Source organism: Pholis gunnellus (genome assembly GCF_910591455.1).
Source record: "Pholis gunnellus genome assembly, chromosome: 15".
NCBI lineage: Eukaryota > Metazoa > Chordata > Actinopteri > Perciformes > Pholidae > Pholis > Pholis gunnellus.
The window spans coordinates 4,127,090-4,153,546 of record NC_136542.1 but is presented as its reverse complement, the minus strand read 5'-3'; the positions used below and the strand labels follow the sequence as shown (position 1 = coordinate 4,153,546).

At 43.1% G+C, this 26,457-nt stretch overlaps 2 protein-coding genes across 2 annotated transcripts in view; both read left to right on the top strand.

Annotated features, from left to right (window-relative positions):
* Window positions 1–11,223, top strand: part of smoc1 (SPARC related modular calcium binding 1) — a 43,718-nt gene extending 32,495 nt beyond the window's left edge. The window contains exons 11-14 of the mRNA XM_079174935.1: window positions 1,056–1,161; window positions 1,846–2,090; window positions 2,959–3,012; window positions 7,098–11,223. Of these exons, the coding sequence (XP_079031061.1) occupies window positions 1,056–1,161; window positions 1,846–2,090; window positions 2,959–3,012; window positions 7,098–7,114 (422 nt within the window). The 3' untranslated portion in view covers window positions 7,115–11,223. The remainder of the gene's footprint in view (window positions 1–1,055; window positions 1,162–1,845; window positions 2,091–2,958; window positions 3,013–7,097) is intronic.
* A 493-nt stretch (window positions 11,224–11,716) lies between these two features.
* Window positions 11,717–20,230, top strand: slc2a1c (solute carrier family 2 member 1c; the record flags this gene model as incomplete). The annotated part of the gene is made up of 12 exons (XM_079174659.1): window positions 11,717–11,737; window positions 12,201–12,281; window positions 13,643–13,756; window positions 16,028–16,126; window positions 16,885–17,045; window positions 17,133–17,373; window positions 17,935–18,097; window positions 18,350–18,534; window positions 18,833–18,934; window positions 19,051–19,152; window positions 19,426–19,629; window positions 20,051–20,230. 12 exons carry the CDS (start codon window positions 11,717–11,719, stop codon window positions 20,228–20,230), a joined length of 1,653 nt encoding a protein of 550 aa, XP_079030785.1.
* Window positions 20,231–26,457: the final 6,227 nt, after the last annotated feature.

The window sequence follows — 26,457 nt, the reverse complement described above, 5'->3', positions numbered from 1 at the left end:
GGATAGTTGTAACTCTTACAGGCGTTAAAGATATTTCAGAATAATCTCTGTACTTGAACTACCCACACGAGTTATAAACATATGCAACCTGTGAAGATGTGCAACAGTTAAACTTTGCTTTCTTTTTATGGTTTAAAAAAGCGAAAACAAAATTTGATGACCGTGTCGGAGTTTAATGTGTTTAAAGATCAAATCCAAGAGGCTCAGAGCCTGTCGGACGCTGCCAGACGGCCCCGCACCACACTGTGCCCTTGACACCTTGCCACATAGGCGGCATACAACGTAATGGTTTGCGCTTCATAACACCCCAATTTAACACTTGGATTAAGGCACAGCAAGGCAGTGCTGCTCAGAGCTTGTCATGTCCGGGAAATGCTAATTGGATTCACCTGGCGGCAGCAGACCACCTCCCACAGAACCCCCTGAGCCGGCACAAAGGGAACGAAAAGACACGAACGGAGCAGAGAACAAGGAGGCCACGGACGCTCGGAGGAAGGGGAGGAGGAGGGGATCGACTGAGAAAGCTTGAGCGAAAGACGGAGAGACTGGGGGAAAAAAAAGAATGAGAAGATTAGTTTACTATGCAGCTGCGTTTGAAGTTTCCCTTTCAGAGACACAATTAGGAGGGAAAAATTTGCACTGGTTTAGCGTGCTATTAAAAGGCATACATCTGGGCAATTAAAAAAAAGAGGTGTTCAGAATTGAGTCATAAAAGTTAACAGGTCTGCTCAAATGCTCAACACAACTCTCATCACCGCACACTTCTGTTCCACCTCTCGACATGTGCCTCAGCTCTGCTTTTCTGAGCACTTACAGAACAGCTACGTATGTCACCGCTATTGGTTCAGCAGTAATCGTGAACATAAGCAGACAGATACACCTGGTTTGTCATTAAGCTGTGGACAAGGTTTGCTATATGCTATATTTTACTGCGTAACTGTCGCTCTGGTTCTCTGGTGTCGAGGTTTTAGTGGCACTTCAGCCTCACTGTGCCGTGCCGACTCAAATTACTTGGAAGGTAAATTTGGTGTATTCTTGTCTTTGATTTGTGCCAGGCTGCCCAGAGGGGAAGAAAGTGGAATTCATTACAAGCTTGTTAGACGCCCTCACCACAGACATGGTGCAAGCCATAAACTCACCAGCCCCCTCCGGTGGTGGGAGGTAAGTAATGTCACACAGCGTTGAAGACCCTGAGAGTATTGTGCCTGATCAGGATACCTCATGGCTGATCCTTCATGGAAAACCTCCACCCCTCTCTTCTGGTTTTTCTCAAATCATCCCTCCCTCTGGTTTTCTGAATTGAACACTAATATTTTATCTCGGACATGCACAGATTTTTGGCACAGACGCCGACAGGGTTTGTGCTCATTTTCCGTCAACGTTAGAACTTTAGACACCGATGGGACTGGAGGGCATTTGGGATTAATGCTGGTGTAATCTATAACGTGGAATACGTAATGCAATGTCCTCCTTGATGTATAACATACGCTGTCAGTTTCTGACATAAAACATGAACCGCCTGAGGTATCCAGATTAACATCTTTTATTGCACAAAAGACGTGATTTCATTAGAAATCAACCAAATGGACCAATCATTTTTAAGTGAAGTGATGTCATACAGGATTAAGAACTGCTTATCATTTTATATGCAAATTCAAAATTCTAATTTGTGTTAGTCTTTTGTATCTCCAGTTCCTTTTTGTGGATATGTTGCTTTATTGCTAGGAATATTGGTATAAAAGGTATTTCTGCCTGTAAACCAAATTTTACTTTGCTACTTCCCTTTATGCCAGGTTTTGAAACATCAACTTTTTCACTCCCATCTGTGCCTCTAACCCCAACCAGGTTTGTTGAGCCTGATCCCAGTCACACTTTAGAGGAGCGGGTGGTGCACTGGTACTTCGCCCAGCTGGACAACAACGGCAGCCACGACATCAACAAGAAGGAACTCAAGCCGTTTAAGAGGTACCTGAAGAAGAAAGCCAAACCCAAGAAATGCGCCCGCAAGTTCACCGACTACTGTGACCTGAATAAGGACAGAGCCATTTCCCTGCAGGAGCTGAAAGGCTGCCTGGGCGTCAGCAAGGAGGGTAAGAGGAAAAGGACCTGAAGGTTGAGAGTCTGTTGGCAGGGTCACAGAGGAGGGTCATGACCGCGGTGTGAACCTCAGGCCAGCTGGGTCAAATCTGCATCGAGTCTCGTCTCCTTCCAGCGACGTGTGCCCTTTGGCTCGCAGTTTCACGGCTACTTTAATGAAAATAAAACTAATTCTCTTATAGACATGTCAAATTGAGGATTTATGACAAAAGAGGAGGTAGTTGGTTGTGTTACCATTTTCTGTTAGTTTTTTTTGTATTTCCCCAAGTTACAAGCGTAAACTACAATAAACATAACCGTTTCCATTTGTTTCCCTAATAGATTTTTACTAATGATTTCATCATGTCATAGTTTTAAAAAGAGTAAGGGATGAGGTAACTGCAGTGCATGTGACAAACAGATGTGGTGGCAGTCTGAATAAGGTGTAGCGCTCCACTTCGTGACGAATATTTAAACCAGACTAACGTATTAATGGATCCAGACACGGTCTCATCACCACTATTACTCATCATCATGAGTGTACACAATACAGATCATTAAGTAAGGAGCTCCCAGTGAGAAGCTGCTTCTACAATCCAAATGAAAAACGTATGAATAAATGTTTAAGTAGTTACGAGATGCTCGGAGGTTGTGAAACACATTGAACACAAAATTACAATGTTTTCAATTCAAAAAAGGAAAAAATACTTAGTGACAAAATGTTTCGCAGGTAGCTGTGCTGATGCATATGAAAAGTAATGAACAAATATTCCGCTATTTAAAGTGTACTATAATTATTTCATCTCATGGCGTATTAAAAGTTCCAGTAACAAGAAATCCACCTCCATCAAGCCCAATATTTGTTTTTTTTCTGTTTTGCAGGTAGCTCAACAACAAGTGGCAACCAAGGGCCAAGGCAAGGGACAAAGCTGTTCAGTAAGGCAAACTAATACACTTTCACTAACTCTGGCTTTGAGTGCTGTACTGTAGTTTGCTTATTGTGTAATCCATTAACAGTCACACTGGTGAAGTGCATCAGCCTGGAGTAGATACAGCTGGTTTACACAGCAGCGTTTGATTTACATGCAAAGCTTTTGTGAGTAAATTAAGTTTGAGGTGTATGTTCGTTTTGTTCTGTGTGGATGTGCAGTAATGTGTGTGTGTGTACATTGGTAAGATTGAGTATTGTCATCTGTATTTTACAGATTTTGCCTCAATTGACTCTCATCTCAAGAAAGAAATAATTGAGTCATTTTTGGTCCCGTTAATGCTGTTGACTCTTGCCGGTTCAGCGCCACATAGCACTGAGGTCATGCGTTTACCCTGGCGCCGCCCCGCCTCACCTGGAGAACGGTGGCTCTGAGCGGGCATAACGTCAGGCCTCTCGGACCCTCTGGGCACGGCTGCCAGGATAAACAGCCCCGGTGCCGGAGCAGCAGAGAAGGAGGCTCGGCCGCTTGTTTTCCCTGTGGTCAACAAATCTCTCACCTTCACGCTTAAGAGCTGGAGGCAAATAGCCTGACAGTTTTATACAGGTCCTCATGCTGCCACTCAGGCACTCTGAGCTGGTGATGATTGTGGAGAGACTGAGGTATGTTCAGAGAGGAGACAGAGTCTGCAAGAACATATGGCAGCATTCTGCCTTGACTAAGATAGACGACCATTGTGTTCAGGTATGCCTAGCTGATCCTAAATGGCCTGGATCGCTTTAAGCCGAGCGGCCTTTGCCAGACATTAAATCTTGTCATGCTCTGTCGCAGCTTTGGGTCGTCACTGGAGTGTTGTTGGACATATTTACTGTTTGCAGTACATGCTTTTTGGTGGAGGATTGTGAGCATGTGGGGCAGAGTGGAGCACATCTGTGTGAGGCGCCCCGCTCTCCACGCATTGGCAACGACAAAAGAAAACATCTGAATACCTTGTGCGAGTTTGGAAGTGCTGCAGAGGGTGGCATCCATCCTCTGGGAGGGACTGGAATCCTCATTATAGATGAGATATGGAACAGAAGCACAGGGCAGCGGGTCTGGTGGCTCAGACGGCCCGAGCATTGTGTCTCCTTCACTGCAATGAACAAAACACAACAAGGTTTTCACTGTTAAACTTGAGTTCACGATGTTCTTTTCAAAAATCTTAATTCCATTTAGAAGACATAAACATGCTTTCGAGTAAGAGCAAACACATGCGGGTGTGCGTGCACTAATGCTTGCACGCACAGGCAGGCATCGGCTCTTGTTGAGCATGAGTGAATTTTTTATGCTCTACAGTGGCAGCATGCACAACTTCGTGCAGAGTCGGCGCTAAAAGTGATGACGTTACATAGAGGTTGGACGGATGAAGGATGGACTAGCATCCTTTTAGCCTTGTGAAGGTCGATTTTTAATACAACCTATTTTCATCTGTCAAAATCGACACCGATGTCCATTTTCCCTCCAGTCTACAGATAACTAAAATGTATCATTCTAGCCGAGGAAATTATAAAAACGTAACAAAATCAAACATTTTTAATCAAACCCTATTTTTCAGTTATTTTGACGTCATTAAGCACTGATGACTAAGAGGGAACAGAGCTTTTAGGGGCTGATTTCACCCGACAAAGGACATTTTAAACTTCCCGCTTTGTTCAGTAGGTGAAGCTTGCATCGGCATGAACGGTCAGATGTGCAGATGGTGTTATTGTTAAGCTCCTCTCTTCTTCCTTTCTCGTCTCCTCCCCTGCTCTCTCGTCTCTTCCTCTCCCGTCCGTCATTAGGCGGGAATGAAAGGAGGGCATTATGAGGCAGGCCTGGCACCGAGGCTGCGGGACCATTAGAGAGCCCAGAGCCCCGTCCCTCTCAGAGCCAACAGCACTTGCTCCACACACCACTTGTGTTTTAATTACTGTGACATCAGCTCGACACACTGTACCGCGTTGAAGGTAACCAAGAGGACTGTGACAGTTTTGATGAGCGTTGCTTTGCTCACCAGTTTGGGACAATAACCCTGAGCCGACAGTAAACTCAGGCCTGTGAATCCTCAGCCAAGTCGTCGTCCCCCGGTTGCCACCATGTACAGGTGTACCATGATTCCCAGCTCGTGAGCCAAGTGTCTTTATTAGCTGGTCCCAGGCGAGGCGAGGCGATTCTCCGCTAGACGGGATCTTCTTTCAGCTCTTTATCACAAGTGGGGCCAAGGTGTCCGGGGAGAGGCCGGGTGAGCTTTGTGTTGTTAATGGCACACTAGACAGTGTCCTCAGTGACTGGGAGGAGAGGAGGGAGAGGACCATTCGCTGCTCTGGAGCCCCGTAATTGCAAAGCCGATCCATCAGCGCTACTGTGGCTCGGCGTCTTACAACAACGGCGACATTTATCTGAGCTAAAGAGAGAGGAGCGGCGTGACTTCACTGGAGAGAGGCATCAGGAAATATGGCGGAGCTGCATAGTTTTAGAGTTAGAACATGTCACTGACGCTGCCAAGGTAAAGGGTTTATGACACTGAACGTACAAAAGATACTTCAGTTGTTGTTTTTGAGTTGCACGGTGTTACTTGAATGTTACTTTTAAAAGCCATTAACACCACAGAGGCCAAACTGCAGTCAAATAACAGCTGGTCTGAATCTTAGAGCTAAACTATTTTAACATTCAAGTATCGCACCATGATTCCTTTGTATCCTGGTTTCACCTAAATTAATGTTGCCAGACCTAAAGATGTCAACGTCAGCCGGTCAGTCCTCCTATCAAATGATATGATGATATTCAAAGTTTCTGAAAGATAGTATTCTCTGGTCATGTAAGCCACACCCCTTCTTGTGCATTGAGGTTTCTGTCTGTTGGTGTTTAAAAGAAAGAGAGAATATATTTGATGAACTGTGTGGATACAACAGACAGTAACAGAAACCGACATTTAGTCCCATAAAAATGTCACAGCTAAGACTGCAAACAGTCATCTGGATCCCACTAGTCATGGTAGAAATAGGTGGCCGTAACATTTATTTCATACACTTAAAGTGGAGGCGAGAGCGCTGCAGGACTCATATGGAAGATAATCTGTGATTTATGGAGCGCTGCGGGGATTGTGATGCTTTTAAATCTAAACAGAATATTTGAATGTGGAGCGAATGCATCGTCTGAGACCTGAAGCTGGACTAACGTAACCAGCACTGACAGAGAGTGCACCTGCACATCCCCACCCCCCACGGGCCGCTGACACACACAAGTAGAGAGCCTACACATACACACACACCTGCAAACATATAGATAGAAAGACGTACACACACACAACCAAATTGAATGCACCAATATGCTAATAAGCACACGCACACGCACACGCACACACACACACACACACACACACACACACACACACACACACACACACACACACACACACACAGCTCTGGAGGACCTCTGCTCCCCTCTGACAGCCATCTGTAAGCAATCTAAGCTCTTTACCCATCTCCCCCCACCCACTCATCTGATTGATGAGAGAGCAGTCCATCCCTTGTGCAGAGCACCGACTGTCCCAAGCAGTTTCAGCACGAATGCAACACAACACACACAACTTCAGAGAATGTTGAGTTACAGCTCGGTTGTCACATAACGTCGGCACATGTGACGGTCCGTTTGGTCCGTTTGAGTGTTGGTGGGGCACAGCTGCTTAGCAGTCAAACTTTAGTCAGTAACCACTGACTTGACTTTTTTTGTAAACTCAAGAAAAAAAGATGACAAAGAAAAAAGCTTACTGATGGAAATAAAATGATGCTGGTGAGATGTGAAGGAAAGGCGCTGACAAACATCAGCTTTCTACATGGTCACTCAGAGACACACCATGCATCAGTAGTGATGTTTTTTTAATCAAACTATATGAGATGTTACAGATGTTATTTAAATTGTGTGTGTTAGTCCGTGTAAGTGAGCTTCTGCCTGTGGAGTGGAGAGAGGTCACTGTCTTGTCACGCAGCAGCTATGTGTGAGTGCATCTGGATGCCGGATACTAAACTACTTTTTTCCTCTTTCTTGTCCGTCCGTCTGTCTTTCTGTTCCCAGTAGGTCGTCTGGTGTGAGAAGAGAAGGATCCAGAAGCTGAGACGAGAGCAGAGGGCACAGAGGGAAGGCATCTGTACGCTTGCTGACAGACGGAGCAGAAAAATTAAGAAGTTCCTGAGTTTCAAAAAAAAAAAAAGTGACCAGAAAAAAGTGAAAAGAAAACAAAGCGGCGCCAAAATATTTGCACTTTCTCCTCCCTATGTTTGACATTTTATCCGTTTTGTACGTGTTTTTTTTTTTTCTTCTTTTGAATTGACTGCAAAGGTCTAGGTAAGAATGAGAATATATTTGTAAAAAGATCACCACTGGAAGATGTGCATAATACCACATTTCCCCTTGTGTTTTAGTCTGCTGTTGGGATTCATTCTGTCCTCGCGGAACAGGAACTAACACATTTTGTGGCCACTAAATTAAACTTACACTTTCCCCTGTTACACACACAGCAGCCCACAGGCCAGTGGGAAGTCACTAAAGAGGAGCTTACCGTCAAATTCAGCCCAAATGTTGCTCGATACTCAAAAAAGGAGGAACTATGGCAATGTAGGCTTAAACGAACGTGTAATGTTGTATGTGAGCATATTAAGTGAACGGCATGTATTACAATCCAACTGTGACCGTGAAGTCGAATTTATCAGCACAGAATTAGCTGAGGACTCCCCTTGCGTTGGGGAACGCTAGCCGTAAGAACTTACCACACGATTACTTAAAAGGTGTCCTTTTAGTGCAACCCAAAACCAATGCAATGTCCATCAGGTTGTTTGTAGGTCCCTCAGTTATCAGCATGTTGTCTGCACAAGATGCCTTGAGGTTTTCATTGTTTTTCTACTTTTGTATAAAGTTTGTGCTAACAAAAAATAAATCATTTTAGTTAAGAAGGAAACATTGCAAAAAGCTAACAGTAACCTGATTGTGGAAAATGTGTAGCAGCTGTCAGGAATAACAAAGGTAATAAGATGCACCCCCCACATACTGGTATAGAACATACTCAGTCTGAGCAGTATACTAACACAGCTATAGACACTGTAGCACACAGCAGGTAAAACATTTCTACAAGCACGTGGCAGTATGAATCTGTTAAAGCTGCATTCATTCGTTTTTTAAGCCTCAACCCTGAACTAAAATTGCCTCAAGAGTTACATCTCGGGTTGGGCGAACGGACCAACATATTGGCTTTCAGCGATCGGTCGAGTCCATCGACAGTTGGTTCTTTCTCAGGCGATTTTTGACATTTTATTTTGTTAATTTAAAATCGTCTAAAACGTTCCACTATGTTCACCAGCTAGTTGCGAACTTTGTCTGTCTGGTGTTCGGTGCCGAGCAGAGTCGCGGAGAGTCGGTTGGCTTGATGAGACCAAACTATATAGTAAATGTGCCATAAAGAAACTAAGAGAGAGCGGCAGAGTTGTCTGTATGAGGAACCCCTTTCACAATGAATTGGATTTAATGTTTTTATCTAAACAATATTGATTAATGCAGCTTTAAGTTCAAACCACAATGAAGGCCGTTGGTTTACACATAACTGTTCTGTGTGTAATTGTATGCGGCTAGTGTTACTACCCTACATGGTTCATAATTCATTACTCCGTTTGTACACAATCAAACAGCTAAAGACTATCTCCAGGGTGTTATTGGTGATGTTTGGTGATCATGGGTTCCTCGGGTTCTACCGGCCACCTTTACAAATTGCAATAACATCAACAAATCTGTGACAACGACCCCCTGGTGGGGATTTTATTTTTCCAAAACAGATTACAGTGCAGAGACGTTTAAATATTATTTTTAGTCCCGGGAAAAAGAGGTGGCACAGATGACTAAACCCAACCAGTAAATGGAGTCAAATGTTTACACGGCTCAGTATCCCGTTAATATCCGCTCAGTTCACCCGTCACACTCACGTTTATTCCAGTTATTGTAAACAAGATGTGGCATTGACAAACGCCAGTTCCTAAAATAAATATTTGAGTCTCCCCAGTAATTTCGGAGTACATTTTGTGTATGTAAACACACGTATTGTCTGTCCTCCAACAGTTGATGTCAGTCCTGCTCTGTGAAACACTTACCACCACACATACTCGGAGCTTAACCTAATACAAGACAGTGCAGGAAGTCTTTTTAAATACCCACAAAGATATGAGATGAAGAAAAAAGTCCACACGAACAACATAAAATGTCTTCCTCAAATTTGGGAACAATTGAGTTGCTAAATTGGAGAATCCTGAGTTTGCTATAGTGGTCTGAATGCTTGTGCATTTGTTGTGGAGTCACTGCAGTGGCTCATGAACATGAGACAAAAAAAGCTCCCATTGTAAATATGTACAATAACCTTTGTTTGTTTGTTTGATTTACTAAATTTCATTATGGGGTTTATTGGTGTTCACTTATTCACTGCCATATATATATATATATATATATACTTCTCTCTGTGTTTACATCATGTCAAACAATAGGCTATTACAGTAGCTAATTCACGTTGAAATGCTTAGACCAGACTGTATGCCATAAGCTCTGAGCACTGTTTATTTTATCTGTGGTGGGGTTATTTGACTATTTCAGCTTGTGTTTTACGACTCCTGTCATCACTAAACGCCGTCAAGAATGTATACAGTATCTATCTGGTTGCTTAATCCACTACAATCACAAGTCCAGTCGCGTCTAATTTGAAGTGGGCAGTTGTGCCAAGAATGAGAAAAGAAACGTCTCTCTCAGACGGCTGTGCAGTCTCTCCTGAGTGGCTGCGTCGGTCCAGGTTTGAACAACTGGCCCTGTGTGTCTGCTGAAGTGCTTCCAGACGCCGCAAGAGCTGCAGATCACATGAGAGATCTAAAACCAACCTAACAGGCTAGTAATCACCGCTAATCACGATGGGGGACGTATAGCGAGGGGAGGCCTACAGACGACTGTCAGTCTGACGGGGAGAAGCCAAGATTGTCTCGCCGCTCACTGGCAACTTTTCCACTGCAAAAGCCCCAACAGGCTTGTCGGGACCATCTCGATGCGTTTTGACAATATTTCTTATTCATAGTTGAAAGAAACAAGATCTGTTGGGAAACAAAACACTGAGACGTGTTGTCTTTGGGTGAAATTGGTAAATGATGTGGCTTGAGGTGCAGATGTTTGGCGAAGCAAATGAAAACAAAAATACTTTTCCACTTATTACACAGGCCTTATTTCCTGAGTTATGGGAACCTGTGTCACAATAGACTCACACGAGACTAAACAATAGACAGGACCAAAAAGAAAAAGAGAGCGTTTTTTTTTGGAGGGGAACCCACACTGAAGAGCATCTTGGCACACAGCAGTGGCTTACACCTGGGTTGTATCACTTTTCTGGGTAGTTTGTGTTTTTCCCCACCTGAACAGACATAAATTTAAAGCGGCCATAATGAGAAAAAGGCCTGCAGTTGCCCTACATTCAGGACAGCTGAGACACAAACATACCAGTTCATTCTTACTTAAAGCGGCTATAATAGATATCTATCAAATGATAATATGAAGGCAAATGTTAGCTCCTAAACTTGGAAAAAAATATTGGATAAATAGCAATCACTTATCTTTTGCAGGAGCGTATGAAAGTGTATATATTATAGCACCATTTTGCAAGCAAGTAACTGTTTTGACTCAAGTTGAAGTAGTTGTAAAAGCCTGTTAATTATGAAATAGGAGCAATGTTCAGAAGGATTTTTCTTGTCCAGAATTTCAATGTTCCCCTCCTCTTCCCACGGTCTTTACCCGTCATAGTCGCACTACATGCGGTTCAATCATGCCAGAAAAACAACAACAAAAGTAACGATAATATAGAACTGATCCAGATACAGTTTTATACCACATCTACTCAAACTATGCTCAGTTTAGACTCAGTGTTGTGCAGCAGAAAGGCATTTAGAGCTGGAGCACGGGACAAGATCTCTGTGGGGGGGAGAAGGAGTTCAACACTGCCCCCTAACGGTGAAGATGGTTCACTGCAGACTGCAACTCCACATATTGAACCCTGTTAGCCAGGTACACACACACACACACACACACACACACACACACACACACACACACACACACACACACACACACACACACACACACACACACACACACACACACACACACACACACACACACACACACACACACACACACACGTCTATTACACATAATCAGCCAAGCCAGTTAAATTCAATAAACTGACAACACTCAGTTTTAAAGACAGGTTACGTCCGGCAACTTTCTAACTTTAATGGGGACTTATATGTCACTATTTGTTTAAAAATTTCCAGGTGATATTGTAAAAATAGCTTACGGTGGACTCGCTTGTTGCTTCATAATTTGCAAAACTTTTTTGACTGATAAAACTTGACTACAAAGATGCACTCTGTTTGGCCTCATGATTTGTGTGCGGTGTGAGATTCTTTGATTTAGGGATGAGACTTCAAAGGTACGGATGTTGTCAGTGCATGATGGGAGGCGGAGGTCGCTGGTGATGGGGGTGGTTTGGACTGGGGGGCGGGGGGGGGGGGGGGGGTTGTATCACAGATGAAATTGGAGCCAAGAGGCAGCTGCAGTACATCTGTCTTGTACTGACACATGTGGCATTTGACTTCCAGTGTGAAGTTCAAAAGAGTTTCGTAATGACGCAGCTGCTTAGGGATGTATGTGTGTTTTAGAGAGTGTGTGTTTTCTCCTTTGTTGAAGGTGGGGTGGAGGGGGGGTTGCTAAAGGGGTTTCATAGGTGAAGACTGGAATTTGGGGTTTTTTATAAGGGATGTGTGGGCAGCGCAGGTGCTGCATGATGTTGTCTCCACTAAAAACATACTAATCCAGCATGTCTAGATAGAGGGTCCAGTCTCCTTTCACTAAACTAAACAAAATATAGAAATATAGGACATCTGTCCACGTAGGAGTCTGTTAGAGCCCATAACCACATGTTTTAGTAGTGACAAGTCACTTTTATTTCTCTTTTGTGTGCATTGAAACACTTAGAAGCAGGATCAAACACCATTACAGGTAATTATAGCGGGCAATTAGTCTGTGTGATAGCTTAACATTAGCGGTGGGGGGGGATGACGGTGCACGCCACTCACCATTTGTGCCTGATGCCCTCTGTTCCTGCAGCAGCACCTGCCCAGCGGGGTCAGGGGGGTTGTCTGCCAGGAGGCCAGGGCTCAGGGGTCAGAGGGCATGTTCCAGACAGGCGTATCCACACGCTGATTGAGAACTCAGCTGCAGGAACAAAGCTTGCAGGTGGACGAAGCATTTTGCCCCCCAATGCTAATTATTCTTTCCTCTTTTTTGTGCTCTGCTGTGCTGCAGATTTTGGGTTAAATACAGTCCTGTGACATCGGGGTGGTTTTGTGGTTCGATTTCCATCACAAATAAAGATTGAAAGTCAACAAGCACGTTCAGTTCTAAATCCCAGTTTGCTTTCAGTTAAATTCATTTTCTTGTCGGTGATTTAATGTTCTGTTCTCTGAGGTCTGAAGGTAAATCACAAAAAGTTACACAAAGTACAGAACAGGAGATGTTTAATATTTGAAATTGGTGACATTTATCAGCAGTGTGGAAAGTTGCTTTCCATAATTTACAACGTGAAACTAGCACTGTTTTATAGCGTAAAGTTGGAGTTTAATAGGAGGACTCCTGTTTTCCGTCTTCAACACAGCTCAAGTGTTTCACATATGAGTCAGTGCAGTGCAGGTTTTTCTGTGGATTGGGCCACACTTGATATTTATTTGGACATATTTTACTTAAGTTGTACGATAAAAGATCATTTTTATGCACAAATGATGTGGTTTGTGGCGAGGCCGGGGAATGTTTCCTCCCCTAACATTGTGATTAGGTTAATCCCTCTTCTTCATGCTTTTATTTATTTGGCTCGTGCAACTCGGCAGCGAAAAAGCAGTTCCTGCCTATTTGGATTTATTCAAGAGGCAGGTATGTGTGTGCGTCTATCATGATTTCATTTTCATTTCACTTGTAACCTGTATTTTACTCGTGGAAATGCCTCATGTGCACACATGCATCCTTTACATACGTGTTTGCACATACCAGCATGCAAACAAAATGCAGCCAAGCTAACAGTCATTGGATAAGACTGGGTTAGATTAAACCTCAGTGATCCATGTGAGGAAATAAACAAAGAAACACAGGACGATGCAATTCATCAGCTAAAACTAAAGCAGGAAAAACCCTAAAACTGAGGTAATAAGACTTTCACGCAAGTACGATTTTAAGTTCTCCATTACATCATAGGTGGGAAACACACACGCATACAATATATGGATACGCTATTAAAATATAGCAACCACGTAAAACACAAAACACCCACAAGCACATTGACAAATTTGAATGTAAACGCATGCAAGCGCCAATGTAAGTACAGATAATCCCCCTTACTACAATGAACATAAATTATAAGATTATCTAAAAGCTACATCAGGCCTAGATGGCTTTAGCCCTCAAAGCTCCACCGCGTCCTCCTGTGTGAGCTATTTGATCAGGATCAGTCCGGTTCAGGGATTAATCTCTAATAAGTGTGCATGTTGCTGCGGTCACAGCTCCAGGATGGACTGACGGATGGAAACCGATACCTCCAGAGCTTCAGACTGACAGAGAGCAGGGAGCTAACATCAGGCTCGTTGTCGCAGGAGGAGGACATTTCCTTCTTCCTGGTACTGTCTGTTCAATCTTTGAGGCTCTAAATTGTCACAGCGTTGTGTGATGGGTGTTGCCCATTAAGAGACTATCCTTGAAAGCAGCACATGGTGTCTCTGCCTCAGTCAGCTAATCTTGACCCAAGTATGCTGCTGTTGACATTTATCTCAGTTGTTACTATTTAAATTCCCGAAAAATCTTCATATTCATTGTATTATATAGCAAGCAGGCTTTTCCAATTCAGGAGTGAAACTGGGTGAAGATGTATTTGCTTTATTTTCTTCCTCAGAATGAAATTATTTTTCTGTAATACTTCCTACCAGTTACAAGAACGACGACGTATGTGTTGAACAGATTCCGTCATAACAACTATGCCCATGAACAGGTTATCCATTGTAATTTACTCACATCAATGGTGTTTAAATATGTTTGTGTGAAGAACACTAATGTAAAAACAAAGTTGGTTATTTAACCGTATTTTAACACAGTGGCTTTTCTATGTTTACATGATCGTAAACTGTGACATGAGGTTCATTGTCTTTGAGTGAAAACATAACTTTTCACATGTCATTGTCAGTTGTACGGTTTCCATCCATCCATTACCTTTAACCGCTTATCGCCAGACTATCGCAGGGCTGACACTGATTGACAGACATCCATTCATGCTCACATTCACACCGACGGGGAATTTACAGTCATCAAGTTTCATGTCTTGTCTCTGCGAGCCACGACACCACCGTCTCATGCTGATAAAATAATCTCAGTTTTTAGTTGGGAGAAATAAAGAAATGGTTCAATCGTAAAACCATTTTTTCTTAGTTCCTAGAAAGACACATGGAGATGCGAGGTCATCAGACACTCGTGAGCTTTCCATTTCAATGAACATCGTCAGGACAAAGTCGCCCAAAACACGCACTCGCACAGCTGAAGCACGTGGCTGTGTGATTGCCAAAATGACAACTCAGTGCTCCAACAAGGAAACAATTTGCATTTTGGTCCTGACCCGGGAACAGTTGCGCTTATTCCACCAGAGTTAATTTGAGGGTTTGGGTGCAGAAGATAAGCTGATCCTCAGTCAGTGAAAGCTTCAGCACGCCGATCAGCTGGTCCATGAGAACCAGAGGAGGCCCGCGGCTGCCTTTCTGTCAGGCCTGCCCCACATTCACCAGCTGGGTGCGACTTCATCACTGGTGCACGTGTGTGTGTGTGCGTGTGTGTGTGCAGTTTTTAGTAGTGGTGTGGTCACTTTACACAGTCATATCTGAAACTCAGGAATAAAGACGGGATCAACATACGACACTCAGGAACAGTGGTGAGTTTATATAGATATAGATGTTAATATATATGTATATATATATATATATATATATATATATATATATATATATATATATATATATATATATTGATATAGACTTGCACGCAACATAGTCAATAAACTGTCTACAAAGGTGTAACTATGTATTCATGTCAGATTTTACTAAAGCTGTTGTACAAGGGATACTGGTAATTATTAAATTAAATAATTTAATCACTTTTTTTCATTTTATTTTAGAATTCAATATGTGAATTGTTAATGAACAGTTTTACCAGCGGTTATTCGGTTAGCGGTTTTGATTTAATGCTAATGAGAGGATTGTAGTTTCACATTTTCTTTTACTGAAAATGACAATAAAAAAACGTATTTGTCTAGAAGTAAAAGTATTACATTGAATGTAATGTATGTGATTTAGTCTAATTTTCATTTTTATCACATATAAAATCCCATGTCAGCACATAATTTGTGTTTTTCACAGCAGAGAGTCAGACGAAGATACATGTACCCACATCTAGAGGGAGCGAAACACCGTCTCACCTGAACAAATGGCGCCGCAGGAGGTTTGCTTCTTTTAACCCTTTAATCTACAAATGAACAGACAGAAGGAGCACTAACACACACTTGTGGTCGTTACAATTCTGTACATCTTGCCAGTGTGTGAAGATACCGCGGTTGCTATCCTCGACCTTTACAAATAAGCCAGACAGACTGCTTTTATTTGTGGAACCAAATAAACTGAGCTCAGATCACTCTTGTTTAACTATGTACAGCACGTTTGTGTGTTTGAGGTGCAAATTAAAAACATCTCAGGGCAACTCATTCAGAAAACATGTTTGTGACTTCGTCCGGAATGTGTTTCATACAAGAAAAAAAATACTCAAAGCATTTTAATGTTCCATGAAAACCAGTTTCTGTTTAAAATAAGTTAAAAAAGGTAAAGAAATAAATGTCACTAACTTCATTGTTGCAGAGCCATCTGACCGCCACACTCCTGACCTCCATCCTGGCAGCGGTGCTCGGCTCCCTGCAGATCGGCTACCACACGGGCAACGTCAACGCTCCAGCCAAGGTGAGCAGGACACACGGGAGCTGAGGGGGGGGAGACGCGAGGACGTGATGCCGTGACACCAATCGTTAAGTTTTAACAGTCCCCGGTACTAAAAAAACATCTTCATGTTTTCCACTACTGTCACGTATTTTAGCTTTAGAATTTGCTTTGTAAATATACTGCTCATCAAGATCCATTGAGAAAAGCATATAGAAGAATATCTTTCTCAACAAAGAAATAGAAAATACCTTCATTTTAAATAATACCTTAGAAAATACACTATCAGGATATGCAGAAAGGTCACAACATGTCCAAGCTCAGAACTGCAACAAGAAAACCATTATATAGACCGTGGACAACCAAGTCCAACAGTATCATGCAACAGCGGATCCCGGAAAACCGTCTGACCGTCAAACAAATATCTCACAGCCTCAATACGACACTAAATAAACCTAACAAGCCCCGAAACTCTCTGGCTCAGCTCCAGGTCTGGCTCAGCTCCAGGTCTGGCAGGGTTCTGCTAGTTCACAGGTAGACTGCCCTACATGTTTGTGAGTGATTCGACATTTAAATTCCTCGCAATACAAAATATTTTGTCCGGAATAATAACAATACTGACAGTAAAGGTGACTTAAATTGGTGTTGTTTGATTGGTCCATCCCAAGGAACTATTCCGGTTTTAAATAAGTTGTACCCAGTTTAATGTTCACCAATCAAACCCACAGTTTGAATTTCTACTGAGTTTCCTGATCGTCTTTTGCCGTTTGCTCACCGTTTAGATCATTGAGGAGTTTTTCAACCACACCTGGAGAGTCAGGCACAACCAGACGATGCCAGATCACAGCCTGACTCTCCTGTGGTCGCTCTCCGTCAGCATTAAAGACTTCGGAGCCCTGTTGGGCTCGCTGGGAGTCAAATATCTCGCAGATTCTTACGGGAGGTAAGAATAAAGGCCAGGGAAAAAAAAAACAACGTTTTTCTCATAACTTCCATCGTGTCTTTTAACGTCTCTCGTCTTCCCCTCCAGACGAAACTCCATCCTCATAGTGAACGGTCTCTCTGTTGTGGGAGCGTGTCTGATGTCGGCCTCCAAAGCCAGCCAGTCGTTTGAGGTTCTCATCCTGGGACGGTTGGTGTTCGGCCTCTTCTGCGGCCTGGTGATGACTCTTAATCCACTCTACATCCAGGAGGTGTCCCCCACAAACCTGAGAGGGGCCTTTGCTACACTCAACCAGGTGTCCTTCGCCTCGGGCATCCTGCTGGGAATGGTGAGGACAGCGCTGGAAATCTTCAGTTTTGACTGGAAAAGTTAGATGAGATTGATGTTTACTGTCGTTACGCCTGCTGTTACGACCCCTCCTTTCCACTAGGGGCCTACCAGGATAAGTTAGACACAGTCCAAGGTTGGATTGTAGGAATTCTGTTACTTATTTTGTCCTAAATCTCTGACTGTTGCCCAAGTTACCTCCCATTTTCTTTTCCTATTACACTAGTGTTTAGTCGTGCATCCTTGGGGCCTACATTTAATGGTGCTGGTAAGGCTAAATAGCTACATTTGTTAAGAATTTGTTTCTGATCTAGAAAGTGTTGTTTTTGTCTCTATAATGACATCATGTTGTGGTGCTTGGATGTGATTTATAACCTTCCGTATACAGCAGTAATTATGTACATTGATGCTGATCTCGAGTCAAGATCCATCCAGAGAAAAATATCCGACAATGTCTCTTTCAACCAAGAAATGTTTAGAACTTCAACAGTAAAACATCATCATAGAGATATGATAGAAAGATGCATCCATGAACGAGGTTCCTGTATCCCGTCTGCTGCAGGTGGCTGGTCTGGAGACAATGCTGGGTACGGAGCATTACTGGGCCTTGATGCTGTCCCTGTCTGTCATTCCGGCCCTGGCGCAGTACCTGGTCCTGCCTTTCTGTCCCGAGAGCCCTCGCTACCTGCTCATCAACCGGGGAGAGGAGATCCAAGCAGAGGCTGGTGGGTCCTACTTTTAGGTATTTTATTGTAGTCATTGAGCCGAGTTATATCACAGAGACACATCCAACAGGGCAACAGTCCTGCAGTCACAGATTAGTGAGACGAGCTGAAGAACTTTCTTCATCAGCTTTTAGATTCAGGGCTGACCTCCAGGAATCAGAGACGTGCTTTTAAAGCACTCTCGTCTCTCAACTCTGTGGATGCGCCGCAAAAACAAAAAGAGAAATGTGCTTTTAACCCCCAACCCCCCAGCCCTGCTGAGGCTGAGAGGACGCTCAGAGAAGGTGTTCGCTGAGCTGGAAGAGATGAAGGAGGAGGCCGCCCACACTCAGACCGGAGTCACCATCCACGAGTTCTTCAAGAAGGGCCGATACAAGCAGCCCATCATCATCGTCCTCGTCATCAACCTGGGCAGCCAGCTGTCCGGATTCAACGCGGTCAGTCTTATGAAATGCATCTGTGAAAAGTTTTCTGGCAAAAACTCATGACTTTGAAGGAACACTGCCTTTTAGAGTTGTTAATCATTTAGTACGGCTTACTCGCTGTCTTATGAATATTTCACTTTTCAGCGTTGTAGTATTTCTTCAATGCATTATTCAGGGCTTCGGCTCTTCTCTCTTGACTCTCAGATTCTGGGGCAGTGGGTCAGGACAATACCCCCCTGTCCCTAAAAAACACACAGAGACGTCCCAGTAACCCAGTCATCTAAAAGCAGCGCCTGCTCTTTTCTTTCAGATCATTAATTATTCCACCAGAATGTTCCAGGCCAAGTTCGATCAGGCCAAATACCTGACTCTGGGCGTGGGGGCCGTCAACGTCACCTTCACTTTGGTGGCAGTGAGTACAAAATCTAGTCTTTAATTAATAGTATTATTCAGCACATTATCATCTCGATTATCAGGTTTTGCCACAAATTGCAGCACTGAGATGTTTTGTTTTTTTCCTCTTTCAAGTTCTTCCTGATGGAAAGGGCAGGAAGGAGGAGATTGCTCCTGACTGGTTTCATCTCCATAGCCGTGTGTAACTTACTCATGACCATAGTGGATTCTGTCCTGGTAAGCATCTACTCCAGTATTGGATTTGAACAAGAAACCTGGAATCCACTAAAATAAACTTTCGTAAAGTTATTTTTAACTTAATTCTCAGGTGAACAAAATACAAATGTATTACAATTTTGAAAACGTAATACATTTACGTTATAGGCTAATTAACCCTAATAACATACCCATTTTTGCACACATATTTCAACACAAATTAACCCTCAAACTCACAACGACCCGACTGTACATCGACCCTTTCAACAACAAACGTGTCCATCCACCGTGCAGCACCTGGTCCCAGAGCTGCGGAGCCTGCAGGTCCTGCTGGTTTTCGGGCTGATTTCGGCCTACGAGCTGGGCCCCGGCCCCATCTCGTGGTTCATCGCCGCCGAGCTGTTCGACCAGCCCGCCAGACCCATCGCCATGGCCTTCACCAGCATGCTCAACTGGGGCGGGAAGTTTGTTCTGGCACTCCTCTTCCCTCCATTACTGGTGGGTGTATACTGTTGGCCTGCACGCTGTACCACCGAGATAAACTTTAGAGTTCTTTTTTTAAGTTCCCTTACACCTTCGAGACATGCCTGTTAAATACAAGCTATAAATCTGTTCAATCATACTGTAAAACAGACGTGAATCAGAATCTTAAATATGTATAAATCTATTGCTAACTCCGTCAACATCAGGTTGAAATGATAGTAATTAAATTAACAGTTAACCAGGGAAACATCTGTTGGTTATAGTGCTGCAGAGATGGCAGCCAACCTGAAACCAAGTCTTCTACCTTCTTGTGTAAATCAGCCTTTTGTGAATGTTACTCTTCTGTGTGTGAGTGTGCTAAGACACCACGCTTGGTAAAATACAGATCAAGTACTAAGGTGAAGATAACAACCGTCTGTCTCTCCCACACACACAGAAAGTGTGCGGCGCGTACGTCTACCTCCTCTTCATGACGGTGGCTCTGGTCGCCTTCACCTTCACCTGGATCCGCCTCCCGGAGACAAAAGGACGCACATTCGACGACATCGCAGAGGAGTTCAGAGGAGCGGAGGGCATCCCTTTGCACAACAAGACCGGATTCAACACGTTCCCCTGAGCGACCTTTCGACCCTCACTGAAGCTGATCATAGTCACTGTTAAAAAAACTTCTGTTCACCCAATTTACCAAATATTAGCTGTACATAACCAAATAGTTTGGGTTTTATTTGCTTCAGTTTTGAAACAGAAAAAAACATCAATGGTTCTTAAATAATAAATAAATAATGTCCTCAAATTATTCTCGAGTCTCTCTGTTCAGCGGTTTCCGTTCAGAGGAATCTGCCTCAGGCAAAACATAATGTGGGAGTTATCCTGAGTAACACTATTGTCTCTGGAAAGACATCTTGAAAAACCAAAAGAGCACAGAAAAAATAAAATCCCATTCAATAATCCGGGTGAAGTGACACTTAAACCTTCCTGTTGTTCATGACAAAGGATGAACTGTTTCACTTCGAGCGCGCCGTCAAAGTGCGTCTAGAAGAAGCTGGCGGGGCCTCACTCATTTGGTTTTCCAACAAACACTGTTCTGATGACAGTATGAGAATTGAAAGCGTAAACTGATTGATATTTATACCATATGTTTTGAGGCATTTTGAAACCATTGTTTTGTTATTTTGTAAAGAGATGGAGCCTTTTGAGAGGCAGGTGGAGGACACTTTCAAACTGTAACAACGTGGAGTCTGCAGGACCAACGATTAAACTGTCGTTTGCGCTGCAGACCATGAAGTCATCGTGATGAAATCCTCATGTTTGTTTGTGTCACCGCCACCTGATGTGTAAATAAACATACTGTTAAATCATGTTGGTCACGATCTTCATTCTCTTAGGTTTTGGACATGGACTGTGGTTAAGCTTAGATTATTTTTATGTTTTAACTGTGTATTTAAGATCGATGACATTAAACTGAATTATACTGTCCCACCATAGAAGAATCTTCCCTTGAATGTGGGTTTACAGCAGCCTTCCAGTTTATTATTGGTCTGTGAAATCTCACATATCTCTGAAGTGTGTACATTCGTGAGATGTCTGTGAAAACCAACCGCAGCCGTGTGAATCAATATTTCATCCCTGATGATCTACTGTGACCTGCAGGAACCCCAGAGGAAGAGGAAGAGGAGGAAGAGTTTAGAGGACAAGTTTGGGTTTGAAAACACCACGGGGCACAATTAAATTTGCATGAAAACGACTGTACTGGTTCATTCAAAGTCGGCGTCTAATAACCCGTGACACTGAGTCTGTTTGTCACGTGTTAAGATTTAAGTCAGTCTCTCTGTATGTATGAAAGCAGTGCCATCTACTGGAGGAGATGTTGTTAATCAATTAAACTACAGTAGAATTCTGTAATACTGCAAGTAGTCTAGTAACAAATATAGCAAACCTTTGTGCAGCAGTACAGCAGCTCTTAATATCCGTTTCTGTACGAGAACAGAACATGAATAGTATCATCATCAAACAAGGACTCCTCCTCCGATTACACAACTACAGGTAACTCACAAGAACATTTACTGTGGACTTATAAATAAAACATCTTTATGAACTTTTTCATGTTTTTGACTTCTGAATAACCAGAATAATCAATCTTTCTGTATCCTTTACTATTACACACACAGACCGGTTTGCACCACTATTTCCCAAACTACCTCATGTACTGTAGGGGGACCTCGAGGACCACACATTCTCTCAGTGACACTTTGATCACACACCACACAATATATACACGACGCTCCCACCTGCAACTCTTTATCTCTGTAACCGTTAACACTGACAGTTGTGCGTTTGACTCAAGACTTTCTGAACATGGACATCATTAAACACGGTCTCCTCAGCTGGTTGATATTTCTTCTCTGGATAAAAGGTAAACAAAAATATCAAAACACTGCATTTATTTAAAAGTCTATTAGAGGGATAACAAGCAAGAAGTTCAAAATCACTGTAAAGCTTCTGCTGTTTGCACGTTAACATGTTCAACGTTCACTGTTGTTTCAGGTCTTACTGATGGGAGTGATGTCACCCAGACTGACATACTGTGGAAAGTCCAGGGTGCCGACGCAACGATGAGCTGCAACCACACCAAGGGTAGCAGCTACTACCAGATGTACTGGTTCAGACAGCTGCCGGGAGAAACGATGAAACTAGCAGTCTTCACTTTAGCAAACACTGAACCGGCGTATGAACCAGACTTCAGAAAGGACAAATATTCAACCACCAAGCCCGACGCTCACAGCGGGACGTTCACGGTGAAGAACCTGCAGCCAGAAGATAAAGGCTCGTACTTCTGTGCTGTGAGTCAGCCCCACAGTGGCACAGTTAACTTGCAAGGCTGAACAAAAACCTCTGTGCTGGACTTTCTATAAATGTTGCGTAATTACCCGACAACACAGTTATCACTGAAACTGTATTCTAACACATACGAGATTAGATTGTTTCACATTGTAAAAACTCAGTTGTTGAGATATTTTCAAGCTCCATAAAGAGTTTCTGTTTTACAAAATGTGGGGAGTTTGTCTGGTTTGTGGACTATGGTTTTGAAGCCTTGAGTCGCTTTTTTTTTTAACCAGTGAACGGAAGTGACTATATTTGGACAGCGGTGGAGTGACGTTGTGGTAGAGAAGCTGTATACGGGCTCTGGTATCCACGCACTATATACTCCGCTTTATTGTCTATTCTACTCTAAATTGGATCATAATTTACTAAATGAACATCATGCTGTATTGAAGAAGACTTGAACCTAGAGACTGAGACCATAGACTCATGTTTACTGAATCAAGTGAGAAGTAGAGTCATTTTCTAACAGACTTCTATACAATCAGACTTCTTTTTGCAAACAGAGGAGTCGCCCCCTGATGTCCAACAGAAAGAATGCAAGTTTAAGTCACTTCCAAATTGGCTTCACCTTTCAGAACTGGAGGTTACCACCCAGTGTAGATCCTCTAGGAAATGAGCTGATAAACATATTAACTCATTTAATCACAATTACCTAAAAGCCTCTAAATATCTGCCTCAATGGGTCTAAATCAGAGGTGTCACAAATACGGCCCGGGGGCCAGAACCGGCCTGCTAAAGATCCCAATCCAGCCCACTGGATGACAGCAAAGTCTGAAAATAGCAAAGAAGTCGTAAATTAAAATGTTTCATTAAAATGCTATTTCTATTAGTCCACTGGGGGTCACGTGGTCCTAATAAGAGTAGCAGGACACGATGCTGTAACACAAGCATAGGCTACTGTTCATTTTGGCAGTACGACACTTAAGGCCATCTGATAGTATGTGTAATATTTATTTCACTAACAAAAGATATCTGTATGCGTGCTGTACGTATGATGTAAGGAGACCAAAATACAGAATCATGTGACACAATCTGCAGCTGTTGTGAAATAACTATCAGCCGTAGTGTTTGTGAATATGGAAGAAGAACACCACAAAGCCGTCACTGAGGCAGCTTACGTTACTTTTGACACCAGCAGGGGGAAACAAACCTCAACAAATGAAGTGAGGATATCAACCACTTCCACTGATAGGCAAGATGACGCTACTCCCTCCCCGCTGAGTGCTGTGACGTCGACGTCTTTCTGACACCAGCCGTGTTCATTAAACTGTAACAGTGATGCATTCTCTCGTCCGCAGGTGCCGAGCTGTCGGGTCAGGAAAGAAAAGCTGATCGTAGAGTTTCAGATCTAAAAGTTCTTTACCATGATATTTACGGTCTTTATATTTAGTTTTCTTCATCTGCCGGGAAATAACGGTGAGAAGCGCAAGAATATTCCAGAAAGAGAAAGACGCTGCACGGCTACTAATTTCAGTATTTCAAATCTTGGCTGCTGTTTTCTTCCACAGGTAACCCTCCCACCAGAACGGTCGTCCAAACCCCTCCTTTCATTATTAAGAGAACTGGTGAATCTGTTGCCAGTGAGATCAGCTGTTCACACAACGTACCATTTTATGATAATGTTCTCTGGTACAAAAGAGAAGAAGAGCACAAAGCTCTGAAGTACCTTGGATATATGAATAACATCTTCCCGTACCCGGAGGACGACGTGAAAGAAAAGATCAGCCTCAGTGGAGATGCCCGTAAACATGCAAACCTCAGCATTTCTGATCTTGCATTAAACGACAGTGGTGTGTATTTCTGTGCTGCCAGTCAGCACAGTGCTGCAGGTTCCCCTCAAGTCAGCACAAAAACTCTCCTTTATCTGTCTGACAGACAAACACGTTGAGTCTCTTGAACACCTGCAGACATCTAAACCAAGCCTTTGATGATTTCATCAACCGTTTTGACACAACGTTGGCCTCTTGCTCTGACACTCTTTGTGACGTTCTGTATGAAATAAAGATTGTTTTATAGCAACTAATATGGTTGTGAACTTTTCTCCTTAACTACAGGAATAATGATTACGTAATAATAAAGAAGCATACCTGTAACTTCAAAGTCTGACTTGGTCACGTAATCATTTTCCCCTCACCGTTTAGGAAGGAAGTACAGGACGATCGTCCATCTTCCGTTTCAAAAATGTCTTTAAATGTGTCTTTAAATCACAAATAGATCACATCATCAAATCTTTGGTTAGTCTAAATACATATAGAATACAATATAGATCTAAATACAGGTAATCTACGGCTGAGTGATGTACTATAGGGGGACCTCCAGTACTTCTTCTACTACACCTTTAGTGTAGATGTGTACAGTGACCCGCCCACCTGCAGCTCTCCATGTCTCTGTGACTACATGAGACTCTTGACTGTTTGCGTCTAACAACATGGAGATCATCATCACACAACACCTCCTCAGCATATCAGTCGTTTTGCTGTGGACTACAGGTAATTTACAACAAAAGCAACTGTGAACCCTAATATTCTTCGGTTTCTTTTTTTAAACATTGGAATAGCTCATCGTTTTGGAAGTGATGTCAAAGAATATCACAGGAATCCAAAAAGATTAGCCGTGATCCCCTTCGCTGCTTCACACACACAGGTCTAACTGAGGGGAGTGATGTCACCCAGACGGCACTGCTGTGGAAACACGAGGGTGAAAACGCAACGATGAGCTGCAGCCAAACGAAGGGTGTCGAGTACTTCCGGATGTACTGGTACAGACAGCTGCCGGGAGAAGCACTGAAACAAATCGTGTACACAACAATAAGCAACAAACTTCATGATTTCGGAGATTTTAGCAGAGAGAAATATTCAGCCACCAAGCCTGACGCTCACAGTGGGACGTTCGCGGTGAAGAACCTGCAGCCAGAAGATAAAGGCTTGTACTTCTGTGCTGCGAGTCAACACAGTGATACAGATGCTCTCAATGGCTGAACATAAACCACAGTGCGCTGTAAACATAACTGTTACAATGAGCTTGTGTACTGTAGGGGGACCTCGAGGACCACGAGTACTCCCAGTGACACTTTGATTCACCGTGTGGGGTTTTTATAAAGCAGCTATCGGAATCAGAGAACGTCACAGAAGATATTGACACTCCCTCCTGCAGCATGTGCTTGTGTCCACAGGTGCTGAGCTGAAAGGACCTGGAAATAAAGCTAACAGTGGAGTCTCACATTTAAACTTCTTTATGATGTTTCTGGTCTTTGTATTATGTTTCCTTCATCTGCCGCGGAATGAGTGTGAGTAATCCAAACAGAGTAAGACGCTGCCCTGCTAATAACTTCAGTATTTAAAACAGCATATCTGCTCTTTTTCCACAGGCGCCTCTAATACCAGCAGTGTCTCTCAAACACCTCCTTTCATCATTAGGACAGCTGGCGAATCGGTTGCCAGTGAGATCAGCTGTGTAAACAACTTGAATTACGAACGTGTTCTCTGGTACAAACAAGATGAGCACAAAGCTCTGAAGTACCTTGGATACATGAATCTGAACTTCCCGTACCCGGAGGACGACATGAAAAAAAAGATCAGCTTTGACGGAGATGCCCGTAAACATGCACGCCTCAGCATTTCTGATCTTGCATTAAATGACAGTGGTGTGTATTTCTGTGCTGCCAGTCAGCACAGTGCTGCAAGTTCCCCTCACTTCAGTACAAAAACTCTCCTTTATCTGTCTGACAGACAAACATGTCGAGTCTCTTGAACACCTGCAGACATCTAAACCAAGCCTTTGAACATTCTTTTTTTTTTTTTTTACACGATTTTGACCCAATCTGATTTCATGTGTTAGGCCCAAAGCTTAACAATATATATTTGTTGCAATCCTAACATGTGCAGAACGTAATGTTAGTGATATCGTCATGTTATATTGTGACTGATGGGGCCTGAAACTACAGACAGCTGCAAAGCCACA